Source organism: Panicum hallii, chromosome 8 (genome assembly GCF_002211085.1).
Source record: "Panicum hallii strain FIL2 chromosome 8, PHallii_v3.1, whole genome shotgun sequence".
NCBI lineage: Eukaryota > Viridiplantae > Streptophyta > Magnoliopsida > Poales > Poaceae > Panicum > Panicum hallii.
Genome location: NC_038049.1, coordinates 41,366,270 through 41,387,593, shown reverse-complemented (window position 1 = coordinate 41,387,593; position 21,324 = coordinate 41,366,270). Strand labels below are relative to the sequence as shown.

At 45.6% G+C, this 21,324-nt stretch overlaps 5 protein-coding genes across 6 annotated transcripts; 1 reads left to right on the top strand and 4 right to left on the bottom strand.

Annotated features, from left to right (window-relative positions):
• Positions 1 to 260: 260 nt before the first annotated feature.
• Positions 261 to 4,735, top strand: LOC112902579 (acyl-coenzyme A oxidase 2, peroxisomal). The gene is made up of 7 exons (XM_025971705.1): positions 261 to 799; positions 2,002 to 2,117; positions 2,337 to 3,220; positions 3,399 to 3,578; positions 3,671 to 3,837; positions 4,168 to 4,291; positions 4,390 to 4,735. The coding sequence occupies exons 1-7, from the start codon at positions 333 to 335 to the stop codon at positions 4,543 to 4,545; spliced, it is 2,094 nt and encodes a 697-aa protein (XP_025827490.1). The 5' UTR covers positions 261 to 332; the 3' UTR covers positions 4,546 to 4,735.
• A 166-nt stretch (positions 4,736 to 4,901) lies between these two features.
• On the bottom strand, positions 4,902 to 9,701 carry LOC112902578 (nitrate regulatory gene2 protein). Of its 2 annotated transcripts, none has more exons than XM_025971703.1 (6): positions 9,466 to 9,701; positions 7,288 to 8,396; positions 7,112 to 7,192; positions 6,810 to 7,027; positions 6,156 to 6,379; positions 4,902 to 5,782 (listed from the first exon to the last, which is right to left on the bottom strand). In XM_025971703.1, the coding sequence occupies exons 2-6, from the start codon at positions 8,258 to 8,260 to the stop codon at positions 5,116 to 5,118; spliced, it is 2,163 nt and encodes a 720-aa protein (XP_025827488.1). In that variant the 5' UTR covers positions 8,261 to 8,396; positions 9,466 to 9,701; the 3' UTR covers positions 4,902 to 5,115. The 2 variants fall into 2 exon arrangements, with proteins under 2 accessions (XP_025827488.1, XP_025827487.1); XM_025971702.1 differs by lacking the exon at positions 9,466 to 9,701 and adding an exon at positions 8,507 to 8,597.
• Positions 9,702 to 10,312: 611 nt separating this feature from the next.
• On the bottom strand, positions 10,313 to 13,009 carry LOC112902423 (thioredoxin domain-containing protein PLP3B-like). The gene is made up of 8 exons (XM_025971493.1): positions 12,786 to 13,009; positions 11,695 to 11,769; positions 11,538 to 11,585; positions 11,314 to 11,456; positions 11,147 to 11,219; positions 11,004 to 11,065; positions 10,797 to 10,894; positions 10,313 to 10,716 (listed from the first exon to the last, which is right to left on the bottom strand). The coding sequence occupies exons 1-8, from the start codon at positions 12,867 to 12,869 to the stop codon at positions 10,610 to 10,612; spliced, it is 690 nt and encodes a 229-aa protein (XP_025827278.1). The 5' UTR covers positions 12,870 to 13,009; the 3' UTR covers positions 10,313 to 10,609.
• Positions 13,010 to 13,522: 513 nt separating this feature from the next.
• LOC112902422 lies at positions 13,523 to 18,296 on the bottom strand. Its single transcript, XM_025971492.1, has 7 exons — positions 17,971 to 18,296; positions 17,765 to 17,850; positions 15,698 to 15,844; positions 15,502 to 15,610; positions 14,804 to 14,927; positions 13,947 to 14,220; positions 13,523 to 13,858 (listed from the first exon to the last, which is right to left on the bottom strand). Exons 1-7 carry the CDS (start codon positions 18,077 to 18,079, stop codon positions 13,757 to 13,759), a joined length of 951 nt encoding a protein of 316 aa, XP_025827277.1. The 5' UTR covers positions 18,080 to 18,296; the 3' UTR covers positions 13,523 to 13,756.
• A 2,350-nt stretch (positions 18,297 to 20,646) lies between these two features.
• Positions 20,647 to 21,324, bottom strand: LOC112872324 (agamous-like MADS-box protein AGL80). The gene has a single exon (XM_025935426.1). It carries the CDS (start codon positions 21,322 to 21,324, stop codon positions 20,647 to 20,649), a length of 678 nt encoding a protein of 225 aa, XP_025791211.1.

Below are 21,324 nucleotides of genomic sequence, written 5' to 3'. Positions count from 1 at the left end.
GCCGACGCGTCACCTCCATATCCCCTCGTCGTTGCCTCCACCGTCCTAAGCAACAGAAAAATCCCCCGAACCACCCTTCCACGGATAAATATTTACAACAAGCGTCTCCGCGTGGACTGGAAAAGAAATAAGATTCAGCAGCCAAACGCCACGCGAGGGCTGAACCGGAATAGCGTAAGTTCGCAGGGACCAACCCGTGATACGCGCGTCGAGACCCATTACATTATTAATGGTAAACCCCCTTCCACCGTAACGGCAACTACTTCCTCCGCTCTCCCTTCGCGCGCACGCCTCCGCGATTTCGTCGAGCAACCCCCGCCCCGCGCCGCGCCATGCCGCCGCCCGCCGCCGCCTCCCGCTCCGGCGCCGGAGAAACCGAGTCCCCAGCGGCGCGCCGCCTCCGCCGCCTCTCCCTGCACCTCCTCCAGCCCTCCCCCGCCCCGGGCGATCAGGCGGGCCCGGCGCTGGCCCTCGCGGCGTGCGCGGGGCGGGCGCGGCGCGTCGAGGGCGGCGCGGACGTGGCGGCGGCGCTGGCGGCGTACCTCCGCGGCCGGCACCGCGCGGCGCAGATGAGGCTGTTCGACTTCTTCCGCGCGCGCCCGGACCTGCAGACGCCCGTGGAGCTGACCACGGCCGCGCACCGGGAGCTCTGCTTCCGCCAGCTGCGCGCGCTGGTGCGCGACGCCGGGGTGCGCCCGCTCACGCTCATGGCCACCGACCCCGCCGAGTACTTCGCCGTCATGGAGGCCGCCGGCGGCGCCGACATCTCCCTCGGCGTCAAGCTGGGCGTCCAGTACAGGTGGGTGCTCTGCTCGCGTGATCCTGGCTGCTTGCTAGCGTAATTAAATGAGCCTGCTGCCACTGGATGCCGATGCTTCAACAATCCACATGTTTCGTATGGTTTGATGATGGAGTTAGACTGATATCCATTGGTGTTAGTTGTTAGTTATGCAGAGCTGCAGATAATTAGTTTTTGCTAGCTGATGATAATTAGAGACAAAAATTTCTTACTGGACTTGTCTGTTCGTTGTGAAATTTTGGTCTGGATGACTTTACCTCCCTGCTTTGAAGAAAGCTGTAAATTCAAGTAGGCAGTTCATCATAACATGACCGATCATATACTGTACACTTGCATATGGTACATAGTTGCCAGGGTACTTCATTTATGAGTCAATTGAATCGATCCAGTTGTGTGTGCAAATATCTAGTTACCTTTTTCTTTTCTTTTCAAAAAAATATGTAGTTACCTTTTCTTTATAGAGTGCACATACATTTGGTTCTCACATTTACAAGGATTCTAAGAATGGTTACTACTATGATAGTGGAGTTCTGCATAGCAATATCTAAATTTAATTACTTTGCGTTGATGCCTACCCGCATCAGTGCAAGTAGTTTTCTGCGATAGGGTTTGTGAAAACGAAGTTTTGTCTTGTTCTTTTCATTCCTTCTCCCCTTTTTCTATAAAGTACTTGGTGGGTGTACATGGGCTTTTAATTTCCTCCTTGTATATCTTTGCAAACAGATGAGTTCTATTTAGCTGCAATTTTCGAATGCGGCCTGCTTCATTGATACTCATAAAGAGAGCATTGATTACCCATGAACATGATGGTTTGTTCAGTACTGTGCATTCAAAGGCTTGTTTTTGGAAATCTTTCTGATGGGTCCGTCCACAGGCTATTTAATTGGCCGGATGGATGATAGCATACCAAATAGTTGCTGTGGATTCACAATTAATATGGATACGTTTTATCTAACTCATTTATTTGTGTTCATTTTCGGTGATTAACCCAGCTACAAACTCTGCAGCCATATATTATCAATTGCACATCTTAACATACTCGAATTCACGCAAAATACCCTGTAGATTTATTTTGTTGCTGCTATTTAGTTTGGTGGTTTTCTCAGAACATTAGCAGAATCTGCTCCAGTTATTATGGCTTTTATTTACTAGCTACTTCCATCCCTTTGTTTTGCACTAACTTGGTCTGCTTGTTGATGCAGCCTCTGGGGAGGTTCTGTCATAAATTTAGGAACCAAAAAGCACAGAGATAAGTTCTTTGATGGAATTGACAATTTGGATTACCCAGGCTGTTTTGCAATGACAGAACTGCATCATGGTTAGGTTCTCCACCAATCAATGTTGTCTCTATTCATTTGTTGTTTTTCAGTCTATGAGTATGCAACCCAGCTACAGGGTCTCAGTACTGTTGTGTACATTTTTGTTTATTTTGCATGGTGCACAGCATTGCTTGAACCCAGTACCTAAGACACTGTTACATATTCGAAAGCTCTGTCACCGTATTCCTCTTACATTATTAATCTTTTCCTTTAAACAGGATCGAATGTCCAAGCCCTACAGACTAGTGCTACATTTGATCCTGTTACTGATGAGTTCATCATTAACACCCCAAATGATGGGGCTATTAAGTGGTGGATTGGCAATGCTGCAGTTCATGGAAAATTTGCTACTGTCTTTGCAAGGTTAATTTTGCCCCTTCAAGGAAAAGGAGGAGAACCTGCTGATATGGGCATTCACGCATTCATTGTCCCCATACGGGACCTTGAAACTCATGCTGTTCTTCCTGGGATCGAGATCAATGACTGTGGGCACAAGATAGGCCTGAATGGTGTAGACAATGGTGCACTGAGATTCCGCTCAGTTAGGATACCCAGAGATAATCTTCTGAACCGGTTTGGTGATGTCTCACGAGATGGAAAATACACGAGCAGTCTCCCCACAATTAACAAAAGATTTGCAGCAACCCTTGGGGAGCTTGTTGGTGGACGAGTTGGTATTGCATACTGTTCTGTTGGTGTGCTCAAAGTTGCAGTAACAATTGCCGTGAGGTATGCTCTTCTGCGCCACCAATTTGGTCCACCTAAGCAGCCCGAAATCAGTGTGTTGGATTATCAGTCTCACCAGCACAAACTAATGCCCATGTTAGCATCTTCATATGCGTTTCACTTTGCCACGGTCCAATTGGTGGATAAGTACTCAGAAATGAAGAAAACCAACGATGAGGATCTTATTGCTGACGTGCATGTTCTTTCATCCGGGTTGAAAGCTTATATAACTTCATATACAGCGAAGTCTATAAGCATATGCAGAGAAGCATGTGGTGGCCATGGTTATGCTGCTGTAAATCGTTTTGGAGCTCTGCGCAATGACCATGATATATTCCAAACATTTGAGGGGGACAACACAGTTCTTCTGCAGCAGGTACTGATCAGCATATCCTTTGCAAAGTCAGCTGATGTCCTATTTTCAGACTTGACAATATTTGAGGGGGCAGGTTTTCTTACATTATACTGAGTTCAGAGGAAGTTTGGATTAGTATCTAAAAATGCTATGAAGTTATTTTTCCTTCAATAATGTGCTTCTTCCCGTGCTCTTGTAGGTTGCTGGAGATCTCCTGAAGCAATATCAGGAGAAATTTAAGGGAGGTACACTCTCAGTTACCTGGAATTACTTGAGAGACTCCATGGGTACCTACTTATCCCAGCCTAATCCTGTCACTGCCCGATGGGAAGGGGAAGATCATCTGCGGGATCCTAATTTCCAGCTGGATGCCTTCAGAGTGAGTCCATTATTCATAGTTTTCCTGAGACTGAGAGTTCTCTCATGTTCACTTTCTGTACTGATTGGACAAACTTTGAACTTTCTCCTCAGTATCGGACATCTCGGTTGCTGCATAGTGTTGCTGCTCGACTTCAGAAGCACAGCAAGACACTTGGAGGTTTTGGTGCATGGAACAGATGTTTGAATCATCTCCTCACTCTTGCAGAGTCACACATTGAGTCTGTGATCCTTGCAAAGTTCATTGAATCAGTTAAAAGGTAAAATTCTAATATTGCATTTGTCCTGATTTCATTTTTCACACCCAGCTTTGGTTCTGTTTCTTTGTGCTTGAGTGGTAGAATTCTTTCTTGAACCATCAAGAAATCCTGCAAAGTTCATTAATATAATTATATGATGCTGATGCTGATGCTGATATTGACTCCTGCTACCTCATCGCTGTTATGTTTTACTGAACAACCGGACCACAACAAATTAATTAGTGTCAAACTGTCCTATCTAAGTCTGATCATCATTCAGATGCCTTTCATACCTCTTTTCAAAACTCTGGAAATTTATCTAACCACAATTGAAATTGAACGCTTATGCAGTTGCCCTGATGAAAAAACACGAGAGGTCCTAAAGCTCGTTTGTGACCTTTACGCGCTCGATAGGATCTGGAAAGACATTGGAACATATCGGAACGTAGACTATGTTGCCCCAAACAAAGCAAAGGTTTGTGCTCGTCACTTCCGTACAGCAATTTCAGTTCTAAATTCACGCTGGAACCGGAAGTTCAGAATCTGACAGCAGTATCCCTTGTATGTGTGCAGGCTATTCACAAATTGACAGACTACCTTAGCTACCAAGTGAGGCTTGTGGCACAAGAACTCGTCGACGCATTTGATCTTCCAGATCTCATCATTCGTGCCCCAATTGGCATGCAATCGGAGGCCTATGCACAGTACACTCAATATGTCGGCTTCTAAATGATATAAATATTAACATAGCTGGGATAAGTTCATATATACACCAAGTTGCAATGAAGTGTATAGATGGGAAAATAAGTTTATCAGTGCTCGTATCGTAAACTGTAAAGCCGGGCCTTCTGTGAATAAACTAGCAGATTGCTTTTTTGGCACAATTGTTTTAATGGAAGTATTATTACTCGGAAGAAAATTCAGTCTAAAACATGAATGTACATCCTTGATGTCTGCTTAGTTGCCTGCCAAAAAAAACTCAAAATATAACTTCTTTTCCTTACTTTTGCAAAAATTATGCCAAACTGCAAGGTGAGCATGAGCCCATGCTGAACTACAGAACTAACAGATTGCCTGTTCTATCATTGTTGTGATAAAGGTTAAAGTTCTCATATGCCCAACCAACATCAAGGACAGGTGACGAAGCTTAAATATGCCAAAGATGAGGCATACAAATGTCACTAAATATTAGGCAAAACATTATACTATAATCTGGTCGTCCACAGAATATATACCAAAACACTAGAATTTGCCATCCAGAACAGATAGGAAAAGGCATACACCACCATCCACACAGGGCTAAGCAAGTTGAGCATTTGGTCCAACTCTCTTGTAATCATCGCGAGCTATCTCATAGTTCTGCTTGAGCTCCTCGTAGCACTTCAGCGACGCCTCTGAGAACTTTGTCAGGCGATCAAGAACCATTGTCAGTCTTGACTGTAGCCCTTCAGCTGCTGGCACACTTCCGCTCTTTGCCTCCTCCTGCTCATTGTTCTCCAGCATCCCACACTCCTGCGACTCACTTTTGGGCTTGTTCTGGTCATCCTGGTGCTCAAACGAGACACGGAGGAGCTGCATCACGTCTTTGATGGACTTGCATAGCTCATCGGAGGGGAGTGACTCCGTCAGGGTGAGCCAGTCTCTGCATAAAATGAATATTGGTGGGGAGACGGCTTGGCGGGGAGGGAACGAGACCTTGCGCTTGCGCCTGCGTCGGTCTTGGGGAGGCTGCAGGACACATTTCTGGAGCCATGCGTTGAGGGCCTCGACATAAGACTGATGAGCAGTGACCCAGTTCCTGAAGCTTGAGGAAAAGCTGTCCATCTCGTTCCATAGATTCATTGCGGCCTGGCGGTGGTGCTCGCCTTGCTGCAACGGGGTTGAGCTTTTCACATGGTATGCCAGTGTGATTGTGATGAACTGTTTGTGGTGACATTCCAGCATAGATTTCCACATTCTGATTAGCCTGTATCAGGTCAATTAAGTGTTAATAGGCAAGAAATGTAAGCATGGTGTTGTAAAATCAACAGTCAAAGATAGATTATGATCAGCTAAATGACTGAAGTTTGAACTGTGCTGTGCGACATCAGAATGTTCAGCAAAACAAAGGGACTTCTGATAATAAGTCTGTGAATTTTAATCTTCTGATTCCCACTATTGCACTGTCATTCTGCCAAAACTAAATTGGAGTGATATTTACAGTAAGAATTTTTTATTAACATACACTAGAAAGGATATAAGAAGCAGAAAGTTTGCATTCAGAACTGCGGTAAAAGAAACACAAGATTAGGTCTATGTAAACAAAAATGTTTGCTAGGTATATGCTATCAGTTATATACCCTTGAATCAGCTCAAAGAGTTGTGGCTGCAGTTCTTCATCCCTTATCTTCTCAATTCTTTTGGAGATTGCATCAACAGCTTGAATTGCAACAGATACCCTGGAATGTAGATCCTTAACAACAGCTCTAGTCTTGTCAATCAGCTGTGCGTTTAGGCCGCGCGCAAATTGGCGCCGGAGGAGGTTACATTTCTCATCATAGGCCTTTCTGACATTTTCACTTGCCTACATAAACCAAATAATGCAGTAAGCTAGTGGCAGTGATTCATTATGCCAGCAAGAGTGCAACTGATGAGAATATCCCACATGGCTATTGACATCTCAGAACATGCGCTCTATTTTCTTTGCTAGTTAGCAAACAAATAAGTGGCCTACCCACTACACTTGAACTATTACATAAAAAATGCAAGATTAATAAAAGATCAAGTATTACATGTTCTCCATTTATCAACCCTTGTGACAATCGACCACTTATATAAGAAACAGTCTTGAGAATGTCAAGATTAAATACACCAGTTTTTTCTTTGTATCCATAAAACAACAGGTATTCCATGTAGACTGGGCAATTAATGATGAATTCATGCCATGCCACTAGCAAAAGTCCAAGATTGACATCATATTATATGAGCATACAGGACATGTACTTATGATGTACCTTGATTTCATCATATAGTTTTCTCTCCCATGCATGTAGCCTGTCTAGCGTAGAAGAGTGGCTTCCAGATACCATGGCAAATTCCTCAACAAAATCACTGTTACTGTCATCTACATCATCTTTAATTATCGATGTCATGAGTGCACTCTTAGATGATGACGATAGAGATGAGACAGAACGCTTCCAAGTGACAACCTTTGAAACATGCTGTGCAGTTTCTACAGAAATATTTAAAATTAGTACTTCAAGCAAACATTATGATAATGAAGGGAAGAGTACAATCAAAACAAGCCCCCAGTTACCCTGGTTGAGAATAATATCACGATTGCAGCAGACTCGAAGCGCTGACACAAATCGGGCAGTAGGTAGCTTGCTTGGAGAACCTAGGATTTGATGAAAAATGCGAATTAAACATTTATTAAAAAATCGCTGACATAATCCTGAGAAAATATATATATGCAACCGTCATGATTATTACCTGGCAATTTTGGGCATATGTCTAGTCTGATCTTCTTGGTCTCCAGCATTCTGGAAACCTCATTCCCTGCTTCAGCTGCACGTATAAATCGGGTTTCAATGTCCTTCATGCTTGACACAAAATCTTTCGCTCGATGAGTGATGAACTCCGAAGGATCTTCTGTCTCTGTGCACAATTCTTTTTCCATTTCGCTTTCTTCCACCTTTGCAGCAACTTGCTCAGAAGAATTAGCTTTGGATGAAACATCCACCAATTGACTTGGTTTACTGATCACACTTTGCTTTGGCTCTCTTTCCTGCTTAGATGGTGAATTAACACCAGGAAGTTCTGTGTGCCTTCTTTCAGACGTAACTAGCTCTTCTTCTTCTTCTTCTTCTTTCAGTGGCACTACTTCAGCCACCTTTGACTCTCTCAAACCCTTCAATCTACTGAAGTTCAAGGTTAGCCCATTCTCATTGTTGGAGGATGAGCTACCAGCAGCGTCAATGGGATCAAAGAAGTCCCATGATGTACATAATTCTGGAGGTAATGGTGGTGGGGGTGGCACAAAAGCTGACACTGGGGATTCTTGCCCCACAAATTCAGCAGCAGATGGATCGATCATGAAGGTCAAAGGTGTGGTTCCTGTCGCTTTCATACAATGGATTCTTGTTGCAGGAGTAGTAGTCAATGGACTTGCTCTATGCATTGGAGAGGCAACATTCTCTACTGCACGCGAAGGCGAGGGAGATGCCATAGAGGAATGTGACGGCGACTTATCCACTTCTGAAATAGAGAGTGATGATTCTGGTGAGATCTCAGACTCAGCATATCGCCGCAGTGCAGTCCCCACAGTACGGAGGGATTGAGTATACGATAAGTGCGCTGCTGACAATGCATCTCTTGAGTCAATGGCTCGTCTGATATGGCGCATCCGATCCTTGCACAGAACCAGGGCATCCTCTCCAGTGGCTTTGGAGGGAGAAGAACCCATCAGTCCCACGAAACTGCAGATCCCCTACTGCAGTATACTAGAGACCAGTAGACTCATCAAAATCCAACTACTTCTAACAGCTTCCACCAACTAGAAATCTTGCTTGTGATCAGCAGTGGTCCTTGCTCCTCAGATCCTATCAATAACAAAAACAATGGTTGTCAGAGTACAGAATATATAAAATGCAGAACCAAACTTAACAGCATTGGCCTAAAATAAACTTCAGGGCACATAAATAAAACTAACTTAAAATACTCCAGATCACCAAAGCTGACCACATTTGCTGCCAACTTGAGCTGATGTGGTCATTTCAACCTGATTACCTGACAACAGTGATTTTAGCCAGGCAATTAATCTACTACACAAAAGAGAGAAAACAAGGTAGAAGAATTGCCATTGCTCCAAGAGCTCGAACTGAAATATGGTGCAGGTCTAAGAACATAACTCATGACTCATACATCCAAATCCAAGGGGAAGGAAAAGGCAACGAAACTCTTTTATTCCTTCACTTGCTAACCTGAAAATACTCTACAAATCAGAAGCCAATGGTCAAAGTGTATTTCTTGAAGGCCTGAACCATGATTAAAGCAGGCAGTTCTACGATTAAAGCAAGCAGGAACTGTGCCAGCAGATAAGCTGGACCAAAAGAGTGAGAAAAGGAACCAGCAAAGCAGAGACCTTTCCCTAATTCCAACCTCTGATCAAGGCATCAAGCAACTGTAAGAAAATAAAAATAAAAACCACCACCACCTCAAAAGCAGTACTTCAACGCCATGATAATCTGCCCGATGCACCCCCCAAATCCCCAGGAGATGACCAGGGCACTACCCAAATCCGGTTCTTGAAAGTTGGAACCACCATTATCCTAACAGCAAGACGCAATGGGCAAAAGGTGAAAAGCCAAAAGGGGGGGTAAATCAGAATGTTGCCCCCCCCCCCCCCCCCCGTTTCTTAATCCAAGGCAATGTGGTGCTGAAGAACCACCATCTACCCTCACAATCAGGTATTGGAGCCTCTACAGGGTCAATCAAATGCACCTTACTGAAGAACAGACCAAACCAAGAACCCGCCCTAAACCACCAGGGTTTTGCACAGCAAAGAACCCTACTTTCCCACCTACCTGACACCCCCCAATCCAAGAACCTAGCACCCAAGAATCACAGCCCAACAACTAACCAAAGCGACGACGGGAGAACTACACTCACCGAAAAACCCCTGCGGCTGCGGCTGCGGCGGCGGCGGCGGAGGCACTGTAGCCGACTGTGGGGACGCGGCAATGCGGCCGCCGCGGCTCGATCCCGGGAGGCGGGTGGCTCACGTGCGCACAGTGGCAGACGGGCGCAGGGTTTTGTTGGGTTGTTGCCTTGTTGGTGGCGATGCAGGGGAGGGGAGAGGAGAGGTGACCGTTGATGGTGCTGGCGGTGCTGCTGTGCAGTGAGGTGAGAGCCGGCAGGGGGTGGGTGGAGCCAAGGGAATGAGAGCAATGGGGAATTAATGGTGGGGTGTACTGCCCCTGCAGTGCAGTATCTCTCATTTCTTCCCTTTTTGCCCTTGGCATTGGCAAGTGCGCAGCCCGAAGGGAAGGGGTAAAAGGGTAACTAGCATGGGCCGTGAAAAAGCTTGCCTGCAAAGTAAACTCACTGTAGTTCTGTACAAAAATCCTGGTAGTAAAACTGTTTACATGAGAAAACAAGATAATCTCACATTAATGATTAATCCTACAAGAATTTTGCTTCATGCAGTCAGCAATATGCTGGATGACTCGAACAAACATTCACTAGATGGCGTTTGGTCAAATAATAAGAGGTAAAAATTCAGTAACAGTAAGAAATGACCACCCACAGTTTGGTCAATGAGACACTCTACAGTCAAAGAATAACTCGAGTTTAGCCGAGTGGTTTAGTCACGGGCAGTACCTGATCAGTCAATTGTTGCTCAAACCCTAATAATGACAAGAATCTCAAGTACGCGGAGATTGCCGCGTGGGCCCCACTCATCATGTGATCCTTTTTCGCAATAGACGAGCCCAAGGAAAATAGGCATAGCCAGCAATACCCCAGTAATGCCTCCTAGAGCAAGCCCACTGACACGTGGGCCCTACGGTGATAAGGCCCACACATCAGTGAGGGCCCTCTGCAGAACTTCCACAGGCCCGAGCTTACACAAAATGGATGTTGAGTTAGTAAAAAAAAAATCCCTTCTACATGCAGCCACAGCATCACCCTCTTGCTCTGGTAACTGGTATTGATACAACACGGATTGAATAAAGCACAGAGAGATTTTTGAATTACATTACAGAACGACCAACGTAAGCTAAAAGTTACAAAATGGTGCATTCTCATTTCATCCTCAGTCTGAGTCAGAATCTTGAGCGGTTGAAGATCTAATCCGGCGGTTCTTGGACTCACTTTCATCATCTTCGTCTTCATCGTCTTTCTTCTTCTCATCGATTATACCTAAAATTCATTTGAGGTTAACACATGCCATCCTGAATTGTGAACGAGTGCCACATAAAACAAGAGTCTATCATGGTTACCTTTCATCTTGAGAATATTTTCCAAAGCTCTGGTCGAGAAGTCATCTTTACTCCCAAGATCTTGAAATCCGACTAACCGGTCAACAGCAATGCCCTTCCTGAAATAAGACAGGGATCTCAGCATGGTGAAACAGGAAGATTGCAGGACACCAAAACGCAATAAACATTATCCAATGGGCAGCAGTATTGAAAACCATATGCACTTACTTGAAAAATATGACACATGGCAATGTTTTGATTGCCAGTTTGGACACAAAGAACGGAGCATTCTGCAGTTAGTTATTTATAAGATTAGGCTTCATAATTGTTACAAGGAAGTAATTTAAAGCAAACAGTGATAGTGTAGAGACTTCAGCATCAAGCTTGACGAATTTCGTTCCCACATAGACCGGGGCAAGAGCCTTTAGATGCTTATCCATGATCCTAGCAAATATTTGCAGATAATAACTTCCATAAGTACAAAAGGCAAAACTGTATATGTGTAAAAAACAGAAGGAAGAAAGAAGTTTTGGCATACTTGCAACGGTAAAATTCACGGTGGTAGAAATGGCATATAACCTTTTCACTGCCAGTAACCTCCCCAAGGAAGTCACCTTCAGTTATTTCCCTGTATTCACCGTGACCTTGCCTTTTCAGCACTTCACGCTTCTCAGCCTCTTTCTGTTGCATGGAGAGGGTTGAGGAATAAAATGAACATGACACTTGCATAAGCTTTCATAGGTGTAAGATGCAGATCAGTACCTTGAGAGCAGCAATTCTCTCCGCATGCAACTTCTCAAGTTCAGGGTCCTGGTGAGAAGTTCGATGAAATTTGACAACTGTCAATATGACACGATACTATGTGCTGTACACAGAAGGTAAATACAAGAGTTAAGTAAACGTTTCTGCTTCTACTCACATCCAACAACTCATCAAGATCAACTTCATCATGGCTAGCAGGTGCTGCTTGAGCCTTATCTTTAGCCACCATTTCCTAAGATGATGTACATCAATGTCAGCATCACAAAATTAAAATCCATAATGGAACACGGAGAACAAGTGCTCTGCATAAAATGTGAGAAGCAAAACTCAGAAAGAAAAAAAAAATGTAATCTCTGTTCCATGATTACAGAACTGAAACTGACAGAAACAAGATGAGGATACTGCCAACTACATTACAATGTGGTAAAAAAGAACATACAAAAAAGAAACAAGAATGTGCGCTAACAGAACTGAAAAAAAATGTCAAAAATAAGCAAAATTGATAAATCAAGTTCTCCATGATAGTCACACAATTTTGTACCAAGTTATCCATGATAGTCACGCAATGTTGTACACAGGTGTCAATCTATGAAAAAATTACTTCTGATATATAAATGGGGTACAGATTGAGGTGGCTTCAAAAAGTACCAATTTTTACCATTTCATGATCCTCAAACAGGCTAACAGTTCTTAATTTCCCGATTTCAAGCAATTCTAGCCATTGTCATACTGAAACCACCAAAGACATCACAATTCACAAAGCATCACAAGTCCAAAGTCCAGACATCCCAGCTAAAAAGCTCGTTTTGGCAAACCCATAAAATAGATTTATTCGCATGAACTCTGTTGAACTCCTGAAACGCAGGTGATTCCGATTGGATCGGTGTACAATCCATTACTCCCAAGTCCCATGGATCACACCCCCACTCCAGTCTCCAACATAACACCAGGTTACATTCGAACTAGCAACCAGAAAGTGATCTGCGACCAATTATACAGGCTTTCCCTGGGGCGCAATTCAGCACCTCACGGGCCGAAATCAGCAGCTATTACGATACAAAAAGAAAAAAAAACTAGGCTGGATAACCTCCACGTCGGCGCGCGCCAGCCTCGAGATCCAGGGCGCGGGCGATGGATGCCTCGTCGGCCAACTCCGCAATCGGGCGACGGGATCAGAGGATGAGCCGCGACAGAGCAAGGCGGCGCTGGGATACTGGGGGGGAGATGGCGGGTGATCCAGCGAGTCACCTTCTGGAGGTCGCGGGCGGCGGCGGCGATGACGTTGCCGAAGGCAAGGTTGGAGAGCGTCGACTTCACTGCGTCCGGATCCATCTCTGCTGCCTCCTCTTGTTCCTTCTCACGCCGCCGGCTTCTCCCTCCTCCGGCGCCGCCGCTTCGCCTCGCCGGATTTGCTTCGGTTTCGTGGGGGAAGGAGAGCGAAGCGAACTGAACTGCGGCGGCCTCGGCGGAAGCAGCTCTTCATGCTCTCGCATTCGGTAAATTGGGCCCATTGGGCCAAGATATTTAAGCGTCACAGGCCTGCTTTCGAAAAGTTGGGTTGGAAGAATCTGGGGCTTGTGTTCGCTCAAAAAAGAACTTGGGCTTGTTCAGGCCTGTTAAGTTTTTAACCGTTTTTATTTCTTATTTATTTCGGTGAAATCGTCTAGTAATCAAACTGATAAGAAATTTAACATCCTGCATGCAGAATAGCATGTAGCATGACGGTTCATGTACGGGGTACACCAGCTGTAGAATTTGAATGAGAAAAGGGCATTTTTTGCAAGCATACCAGTTTGCTATTTTAGCACAAGATGTCTCGATGACAGGTGGGACCATGACCCACCTGTCAATGAGACCCTTCGGTAAAGGAGCGAACTGGGGGGCTGACCAGTGGTTTGCACTTTCTCAAAAAAAAAAGAACATACCATGGATTCCGGTTTGCCATTCTCACTCAACAAACTGACATACGGTTATGACACTGCAGATCCTTCAGTAAAGTAAGCCTTCACTTGCTATAAAAATTTACGGTTTTGTCAGGCAGAATTTTTCCCGTTACAATATACAAAAAAAGAGAACAATATTTCCGCATTTCCATGCAGAAACCAGAAACGCCTTGACTTCCTGCTTTGTATCGCCTCCTGTACAGCTGGGTAATGCCGAGCCGAGTCCTAACTTAAGGTCATCATCATCATCTGCCATTGACATGATGGTGTGAGCTATTATAGAAGCCCCAGAGACTTCAGCTGGCTGATGTGCTCTGCAGGGAGTGGCGGCGGACACCAATCTGTACGCTCACCATCGACATCCTCTACAACATATTCCTGGAAAACACCAGTCGGATTTGAGTAAAACCATGGTAGATATGCTGGCAGTCTGGCACATGAATTAACATTTAACAGTTGTACTCACCTTGGTTAGCATTCGTTTGGCGAGAATGTGGTAGTGCCGCTGCCAGATCCGCTGGCCAACCATTGTTGCTACCAGGACGCTGTAGAATATGCCTATAACCGTGAAAAGACCGAGCACAATCACCCCCATGATGAGGAGCAACGGTAGCCCAGCTTCCCCAGCGCCTCCCAAGCAACCACCACACTCGCCAGCTGTAGTTGCACAACCTTCAAAGCAGGTCGTGCAGTCTGTCCACATGCAAAGTGTGCCAGGTAGATGGCAATCTGCACACATCCTGAAATAGAACAAGTGTGGGTACAGTATAACTAGCTAGCACTAACGCCATGCACTGTGAAAGAAAAGGCATGAAGAATGTCATTTAATGGCATACATGACGAACATGCTTTTGGATCCAGTGAAATTGTGCAACAGCAGACTATATATACTCCCTCCCTCCCATGAAAAGTGTAATTCTAGTTTTTTTTCAGACAAATTAGAGGTGGTGTGAAATGACCTCTATGTCCTTAGTTTTTGACAGCATGCAACTAACCAGACTTCCTAAAATCATGGACAGAAGATAATTTTGGCATGCAAAACAGATCTGACCACTAAATTAGGCAGCTGTTGTCCAATTCCTAAGATTGCACTCTTTTGTGGAAATTTTCCCAAATGCTACGATTGCACTCTTCATGGGACGGAGGGAGTAGCTTTTATGAAGATTAGCACCTTTTAAATTAATAAATAGTAAATGAATTTTTTGTTACCATTGGGTCTAATTTTATGTACCAGATTAACTATGTTGACCTATCCTTTTCATGGTTGAGGCACACCTTTAGCTTTAAGACAGTTATTTCATGTGTTAGCTAATTGAAGCATACCCTGGCTGACAGCAACAAAGACATAGTTCTCGGCAAGGCTGAGCCAAATCATTCCGTACTCTTCGATCATAACAAGTTATAAAGCATCCTGATAACCCCAACAAAGCAAAAAACAATAATGCACCTGCAATAAAGACACAAATGCTACATCAGTACAGGGAAACATTATGTGCAGAGATGCGACTAAATAGTTAGCAACACAGTGGTCTAGTTAAATTGTAGCAGCATGTCTCACATTAACAAAGTCTATATATTAATGAAACATCTTTCAATGTCTGCCTCCTGAGCTCAGTTTCTTCACATGCCTGTGCTTTTTTTAATGAGCTATAATCATTGCATACACATAAGAGCTGAAGTTTTATTGGGGGGAAAACTCATTGATCTCACCATGGAAAGATGCTTGAGTAAGCTATAAGAAAATTTTCCCATGGCATTTCGAGTGTTACCTCATCATAATTGCCTATGGTACTGACAAAGAAAACAAACTCAATCCTATTGCTCATACTCATTCTTTACTCCCATATTTATTTTTTTCGCAATTTCTTAAACAAGACCTAGACAATAATGCAATTGATGAATTCCAGGGATGCATCGTGCACTACCATAGAGAGAATCCTAGGAAATCAAGGTATGGTTTTACGAAACAGACACGCAGAAACAGGTCAAAGTAGTGGCAATGGAATGGTTAAGTAGTTTACCACATATATAATAAAAACTAACTTCATTATCAAAACCCCAGGCCGTCCTCAACCAATATTGCTGGTACCCATCAATAAAATGTACCAAATATGCCAATGCAGAGATGACCTGGATGAATGAGTAAGAAAATACTGGTGGTTACTCAATAGAATGTAATTAATGGACAGTGAATAAAACAACATTTAAAAAACTTACCATCTGAACTAGAGCAAAGATGAATAATATATCTCTAGTAACAAAGAAACGAAACTTCAGTGTTCGCCATTTCCTGTCAGTGTGGGAATGAACCCTCAAGTAATACGGAGCCTTGCAGGTGGTACAATGAGAAAATGCAAATCCCTCCTGTGTAGGAAGAAGCATCAAAGCATGGTAAGATACCAGTCTTGAAAGAAAATCAACAATTCAATTGCAGAAGAAAGCTCCAGATAAGACAGGCAGTAAATGCACGTAGGCAGACTACTGAATGCTTTCACACTTACACGTACACCAGGAGAACATATTTTATTGCATTAAAGATTTCACATTGATCAAGGTTGCTTTGCAGAAAAAAGGTGTATCCTTTCTAACGCAATCAAACTCCATTTGTTGTAAATAACATAGTTTTGCAATAACCTGAACCATCCAAGTTCAAACTACAACCCCATCAGAGACTCCATCTGCAGTTACCTACCAGAACAACTTCCAAAATGGATGTAGACATTCCAACATCCTAACAGAAAGCAGAATTCGCAATGCTAACTACCAGACTTTGACCTGTGAACCCCTGTCTAACCACTATGACTCACACATTTTGGACTTTTCAAATGAAGAGTAAATCATAAGCTAAAGAAACTAGAAAACCTGTTGCAATCAAATAACTTTTCAGAAAGCAAAATTCCAGCAGGAAAGGTCTTTCACAAGATACAGAAATTGAGCTTTGAAAAAAAAAACTTTTTGGTCAACCCAAGTAATGTCATGTCAAATTTATGCTTCATTCTGATTGAGCAAGATCTTTATTGCATATGTAAATGGCTGACAATAAATTTCTAGTTAACAATGAACTACATCAAGGATAAAGCAAGCCAGATTGAGAAAACTTTTCATCAGAATAATGTTATTAGTAAAAGTTTGAAATTTATATTGATACACTCAAACCTTACATCAAGAATGGATCCCACTGATGAAACTTGTAAGGTAAACAAATAGTTCCACATATTTGTAGGAAACAGAACCCACTGTGTAAAACACAATTAGCCATCAAAGTTACGTTACTGATCTATCAAAATGGCTTGTCTGAAGTCAAAATTTACTCACATTTCTCAGGGCTACTCACAATGAAGTTATGAAAATATACAATGCACCTTGTTAAAAGGTGAACCAAGTGATTTTGATAGGAATCGAACTAGCAAAGCTTTCTAAACACGAGACAACTCCATATTGCATTAACCAAATCTAGAAACAGATGTAAAAATGGGAAGTCGATAGCTAATTCAATGTATCCGATAGATCAAAATGTAGAGGGGTCAAAAGTCTGCATATGTCATGTCGCACTAGGTAAGTGATTGCAACTAACGTCCCATCGACTCACCAATACAAAAAAAACATTTTTTAAAGAAAAGAAATTATTTTGACAACCATATCTATATTCCATACACACCACACCCCAAGAAGGTAAAGCTTCTGCAAAGAAAGTATCACAGAAGCAACCTTTAGGAAATTGAAAAAATTCATCGTACTTCTCAGCAGTGGCGAAGCTAGAGCAAATTGAAGGGGGTGCACTAGCCTTGCGGGTGCATGGAGTTGAGCTGTGGGGGTGCATATATGGTGAAAAATTAGATCTAATCACTGTTTTTTCAAAATTTCGTGGGTGCATGGGCACCCCCTAATTACTGCTTACCTTCGCCCCTGCTTCTCGGTTCGCGCAACTCAAAAGACCACTGCAGCTCAACGCGCAGAATGAAGCCAGAAGAATCGACGATATCTAGAAGGGATGCTCCTAAACAGCACTACATGGCAACAAATCACAACGCCAAGCTACGTCATCTTAGCAGTAAGTACACAACCAGAAGATAACTCCTCCTCGCGTTCACATAATAACCAAACAAATGAAGCCACGGTTTCAGCCTTCAACGGATTCATCGCATAAATCGATCACTCGCTGCACTCCGATGCCACTCGGATAACTCACCGCAGAAAACGCGCATAGAACCCCGTCCTCCCCGACTCTCGGCGACACCATTTCGCCCAATTTCCATCTACGGGATACGGGGAGGCGGCGCTCACCTTCACCGCCCTCCAGTGGTCGAGGCAGTCGCGGTGCACGTACTTGGACGTCCCCTTGCACTTGCACGGGGCGATGAAGTCCCTCCCTGCACACACCCACACACAAACGGCCACTCAGATCCCCTCCGCTCTGCCAGAAATGGACACCGGAAAAAAAAACGAGGAATGGAAAAGGTAGGCGCGTGGGGGCCTCCCTCCGTCCTCACCGTCGGTCTCGAGGCAGATCCGGCACTGCAGCTGGTCCCCGCCCCCGCCCGCCTCCAAGTCGATCTCCGACGGCGGCGGGATCAGCGGCGACGACGCCTTCTCCTCCATCCCCCCGCCCCGCCGCTCCTCCTCCTCCTCCTGCCGCCGCCCCCCGGAAACCAGCTCAGCTCGGCAGGCGCCGCCTCTAGCACCTCCTCGGCGCCGCGCCCATCCGAACCCCCCGCCCCAGCCGCCTCCGCCGCCCCACCACCGCTTCGAATCGAGACGGAGGTTGGGGGAGAGGAACTGGAGTTAGGTGTGTGTGCGCGAGCGGGTGGTGGTGGACTAGCGGCGAAGCGAGGTATGGACTCCTTCCCTGACGAGGGGGTGGGCTAGCCGCAGCAGGATGACGCGCGGGGCCCGCCGTGGAGGCGGGAAGGGCCCGTGGTGCCAGTGGGAGTGGCGTGGGCGGTAGGGTGTGGTGGGCCGCGCACCCGTGCGGGGCGGGGCGGGATGGTTGACCGGGCAGCGGGAAGCTTCGCGGGCGGCGGAGGAGGAGGCTGCTGGGTGAAGTGCGCGGGTGGTTGCGTTGGGCCGAGATGGGCTAGTGGGCCGCGAAAGCTCTCATTGGGCTTGACCGACCACCGATCTCGCTCGGTGTGGTGATGTGGGCCGAGGCGTCCTTCTGTTTCTCGCTTGGTCTGCCCACCGGCGGCAGGCCGCTGCATGCGGCCCGCGTTGCTTGGATTTGGCCATCTAAACTGGAAATAAAATTAAACATGGCCCCATGCCGACGATGGCATCTTAGTTTTACTCTAGCATGCGTCCATTCCGATGGTGTTTTACTTCCACCGAGCATAGTGTTTCTCGCGATAAATTACCGAGTTAAAACTGAAATTTTCTGAAAGACTAAGAATGCTACTTGTAGAATTACGTTTCCCCTTAATTACCTCGATGAACAAAATAAAGTAGCACACTAATTAACTAATTAGAGGTAGCTAGCTAGGTAAATTTTCCACAACACTAATCTATCTAAAAAAATTCTAGAATGACATTTTGTTGCCACGAAGGGAGTATATTGTACATACCAACCATAGTCGATACATTTTTTTTTCCCGCTCAGAAAGAAAGAGGTATTGTCGTGAGCCCACAATTGAACATGGAACGCTGAACTTGTAGATTTTGTACATACAAATTTCAGAGAACAGGAAACCCTGGCTCCATGCCGAAGCTCAGTGTTTTGGTGTTTTCTTACGATTGAACTTATGAGTCCCATTGTTGGTTCTACAGTATATTACCCTAGTAGCTATATGTTGGTTACTGCTCAAGGCTACCGATCGATACGGTATCGGTGTTTTACCGTCACGCTTACCGAGGAATATTCTTAAGGTGGTGAGTTTGTAGGTAGGGTGTCGTCGAGATCAGAAACTCGAAGGTGCAAGGAACATAAGGTTTAGACACGTTTGAACCGCCAAGAGCGTAATACCCTACGTCCTGTGTGATTTGTATTACCTTTGATGGTGATCGGGTGATCTTCTGGGTGATTCCCTAGGCGGGGTTCTGTCCACCCTTATATAGTCTCGGAGGACAGATTTACACGGAAGTTCTAGTCAGGTACAAGCGCAGGAGTCCTACCCGAGTACTTCTCGGATAGTTTACTACAATGTCCGATTAGTTTCACTACTGCACTACGAGTAGTTACAACAGATGTAGGGCGTGGGCCATGTCTCATCATCCCGTATCCTAGGAGAAGTACGCTATGTGGACAGTTCTGTGTGCCCGGATCTGACATATGGCGCGGCTCACTGTTGAGAGGCCTATTTTAAAGTTTCTTGCAAAGTGGTTTTTTCTCCATGGATTTTGCGGAGCATGTTTTTTCCGCTACTGAGCATGTTGGCCGTTGGATTAGCATGGCGGTGGCTGGTGGAGGCGGAGTGGCATGGGCCCACCGCTAAAATTGAGATTTTGTATATTCGGTTAGTACCGGTCAACTTTTGATCCGGTACTAAAGTTGCTCCGGAGTTATTTTAATACCGGATCCAAATTTAAAAGCCCCCGGAGCTATTTTAGTACCAGGTCAAGACACTGGCCGGTACTAAATAGCGCGGCTATTTAGTACCGGTAAATGACACCACGCGGTACTAAATGGTGATATTTAATACCGACCGGTGTCTTGGTTTGGTACTAAATGGTTCTCCACGGGTTACTTCAAAACGAATGCATCTCCCACCTAGATACATACGATGCATAGGTGGGATGGTAAGAAAGCTATGCACAAGGTTGGAGGTTGTGGGTTTGAATCCTTACGCGCATGCGTATTTATGCGTGAAAAAAGCTAGTTTGTCTTGCAGTGGCCACTATATTGCACCCTCTCTCGATGGCCATGTCATCATATAGATATGCGTATACCCTCTTTCATTTTATGTCATAACATCGAGAGAACCTCATTATTCATACGTATATATATACATTTTATACAAACTTGAAATCTTTCCTAGATCTGGATGAACACCACAAAAAGATAACAGGCCAGCAATAGCATTTCATTGATCAACAAACAACGACCGAAACCGATACAAGGATGCATGATGCATCCATACTGTTAAACACAAAACCCAAATCTTCTCAACGACAGAGAGCAACTCCAAGTCCTAAACCATGTAGTAATTAAAAGATGGCCCGGCATGCATTCTTCCTCACTCCTCAATCCACGAGAACCCCAAGTCACACTCACAACCCTGGTCGAAAGCCTCCATCGGGTCAGGCGATCCACTGCCGCTCGGGCCGGCGCCGTCGTCTCTACCTCCGGAGGCGCTGTAGAGCACGGCGCCAAGCTCCCCTCCGTTGGGTGCCGTCGGCGCCGCGGGCGGGTGGACGCCCTCCTCCCCGGCGCCGAGCTGCCGCAGGCGTTCTTTGGCCTCCTTCATCCTCCGCTCCACCAAAACCTTGAGGGCGGCGAGCTCCTTGTCGGTGGCGCCGGCGAGGCCCGGGCGGCGCCCGGCCAGGCGCTCGTGGAGGAGCGCCGCGGCGTCGCGCTCGCCGTTCGCGTCCTCGGACCGCTTCACCTGCCCGCGGACCCTGGCGAAGCGGGCGGCGAGGTGCTGCAGCTGGTCCGTGGCCTTCTTGAAGCTGCTGCCCTCGGGCATGCCCCGGTACTTCCTGAAGAGCCGCGCGGCCTCCGCGGCGGAGGGCCACACCTCCGGCCGCGCCGCCGCGCCGGCGTCGCCGTCGTACACCACCACGCACGCCCGGGCGCCGCAGAGCGCCGCGATCTCGCTCGTCTTCTTCATCAGGCCACGGCAGCGCCGCTTGTACGTCGCGCGCCGGGCCAGCTTGTTGGTGATGTACTGGAGGTTCACCTTCTGGCGTGCCAT

Excerpts from the sequence above, each read along its gene's own strand:
- LOC112872324 (XM_025935426.1), bottom strand. The coding sequence starts at position 21,324 with ATGGCACGCCAGAAGGTGAACCTCCAGTACATCACCAACAAGCTGGCC.
- LOC112902423 (XM_025971493.1), bottom strand. The coding sequence starts at position 12,869 with ATGGATCCGGACGCAGTGAAGTCGACGCTCTCCAACCTTGCCTTCGGC. Across the intron at positions 11,586-11,694 it reads ATCTTGATGAGTTGTTGGAT|GACCCTGAACTTGAGAAGTT; the intron begins GTGAGTAGAAGC and ends ACTTCTCACCAG. Across the intron at positions 11,066-11,146 it reads TCGTCAAGCTTGATGCTGAA|AATGCTCCGTTCTTTGTGTC; the intron begins GTCTCTACACTA and ends AACTAACTGCAG.
- LOC112902422 (XM_025971492.1), bottom strand. The coding sequence starts at position 18,079 with ATGGAGGAGAAGGCGTCGTCGCCGCTGATCCCGCCGCCGTCGGAGATC. Across the intron at positions 14,928-15,501 it reads TAGTTTTTATTATATATGTG|GTGCATTATTGTTTTTTGCT; the intron begins GTAAACTACTTA and ends TCTTTATTGCAG. Across the intron at positions 13,859-13,946 it reads CCAAACGAATGCTAACCAAG|GAATATGTTGTAGAGGATGT; the intron begins GTGAGTACAACT and ends GGTGTTTTCCAG.
- LOC112902578 (XM_025971703.1), bottom strand. The coding sequence starts at position 8,260 with ATGGGTTCTTCTCCCTCCAAAGCCACTGGAGAGGATGCCCTGGTTCTG. Across the intron at positions 7,028-7,111 it reads TGATATTATTCTCAACCAGG|AAACTGCACAGCATGTTTCA; the intron begins GTAACTGGGGGC and ends ATATTTCTGTAG. Across the intron at positions 5,783-6,155 it reads CTCTTTGAGCTGATTCAAGG|GCTAATCAGAATGTGGAAAT; the intron begins GTATATAACTGA and ends GACCTGATACAG.
- LOC112902579 (XM_025971705.1), top strand. The coding sequence starts at position 333 with ATGCCGCCGCCCGCCGCCGCCTCCCGCTCCGGCGCCGGAGAAACCGAG. Across the intron at positions 800-2,001 it reads AAGCTGGGCGTCCAGTACAG|CCTCTGGGGAGGTTCTGTCA; the intron begins GTGGGTGCTCTG and ends TTGTTGATGCAG. Across the intron at positions 4,292-4,389 it reads TTGCCCCAAACAAAGCAAAG|GCTATTCACAAATTGACAGA; the intron begins GTTTGTGCTCGT and ends GTATGTGTGCAG.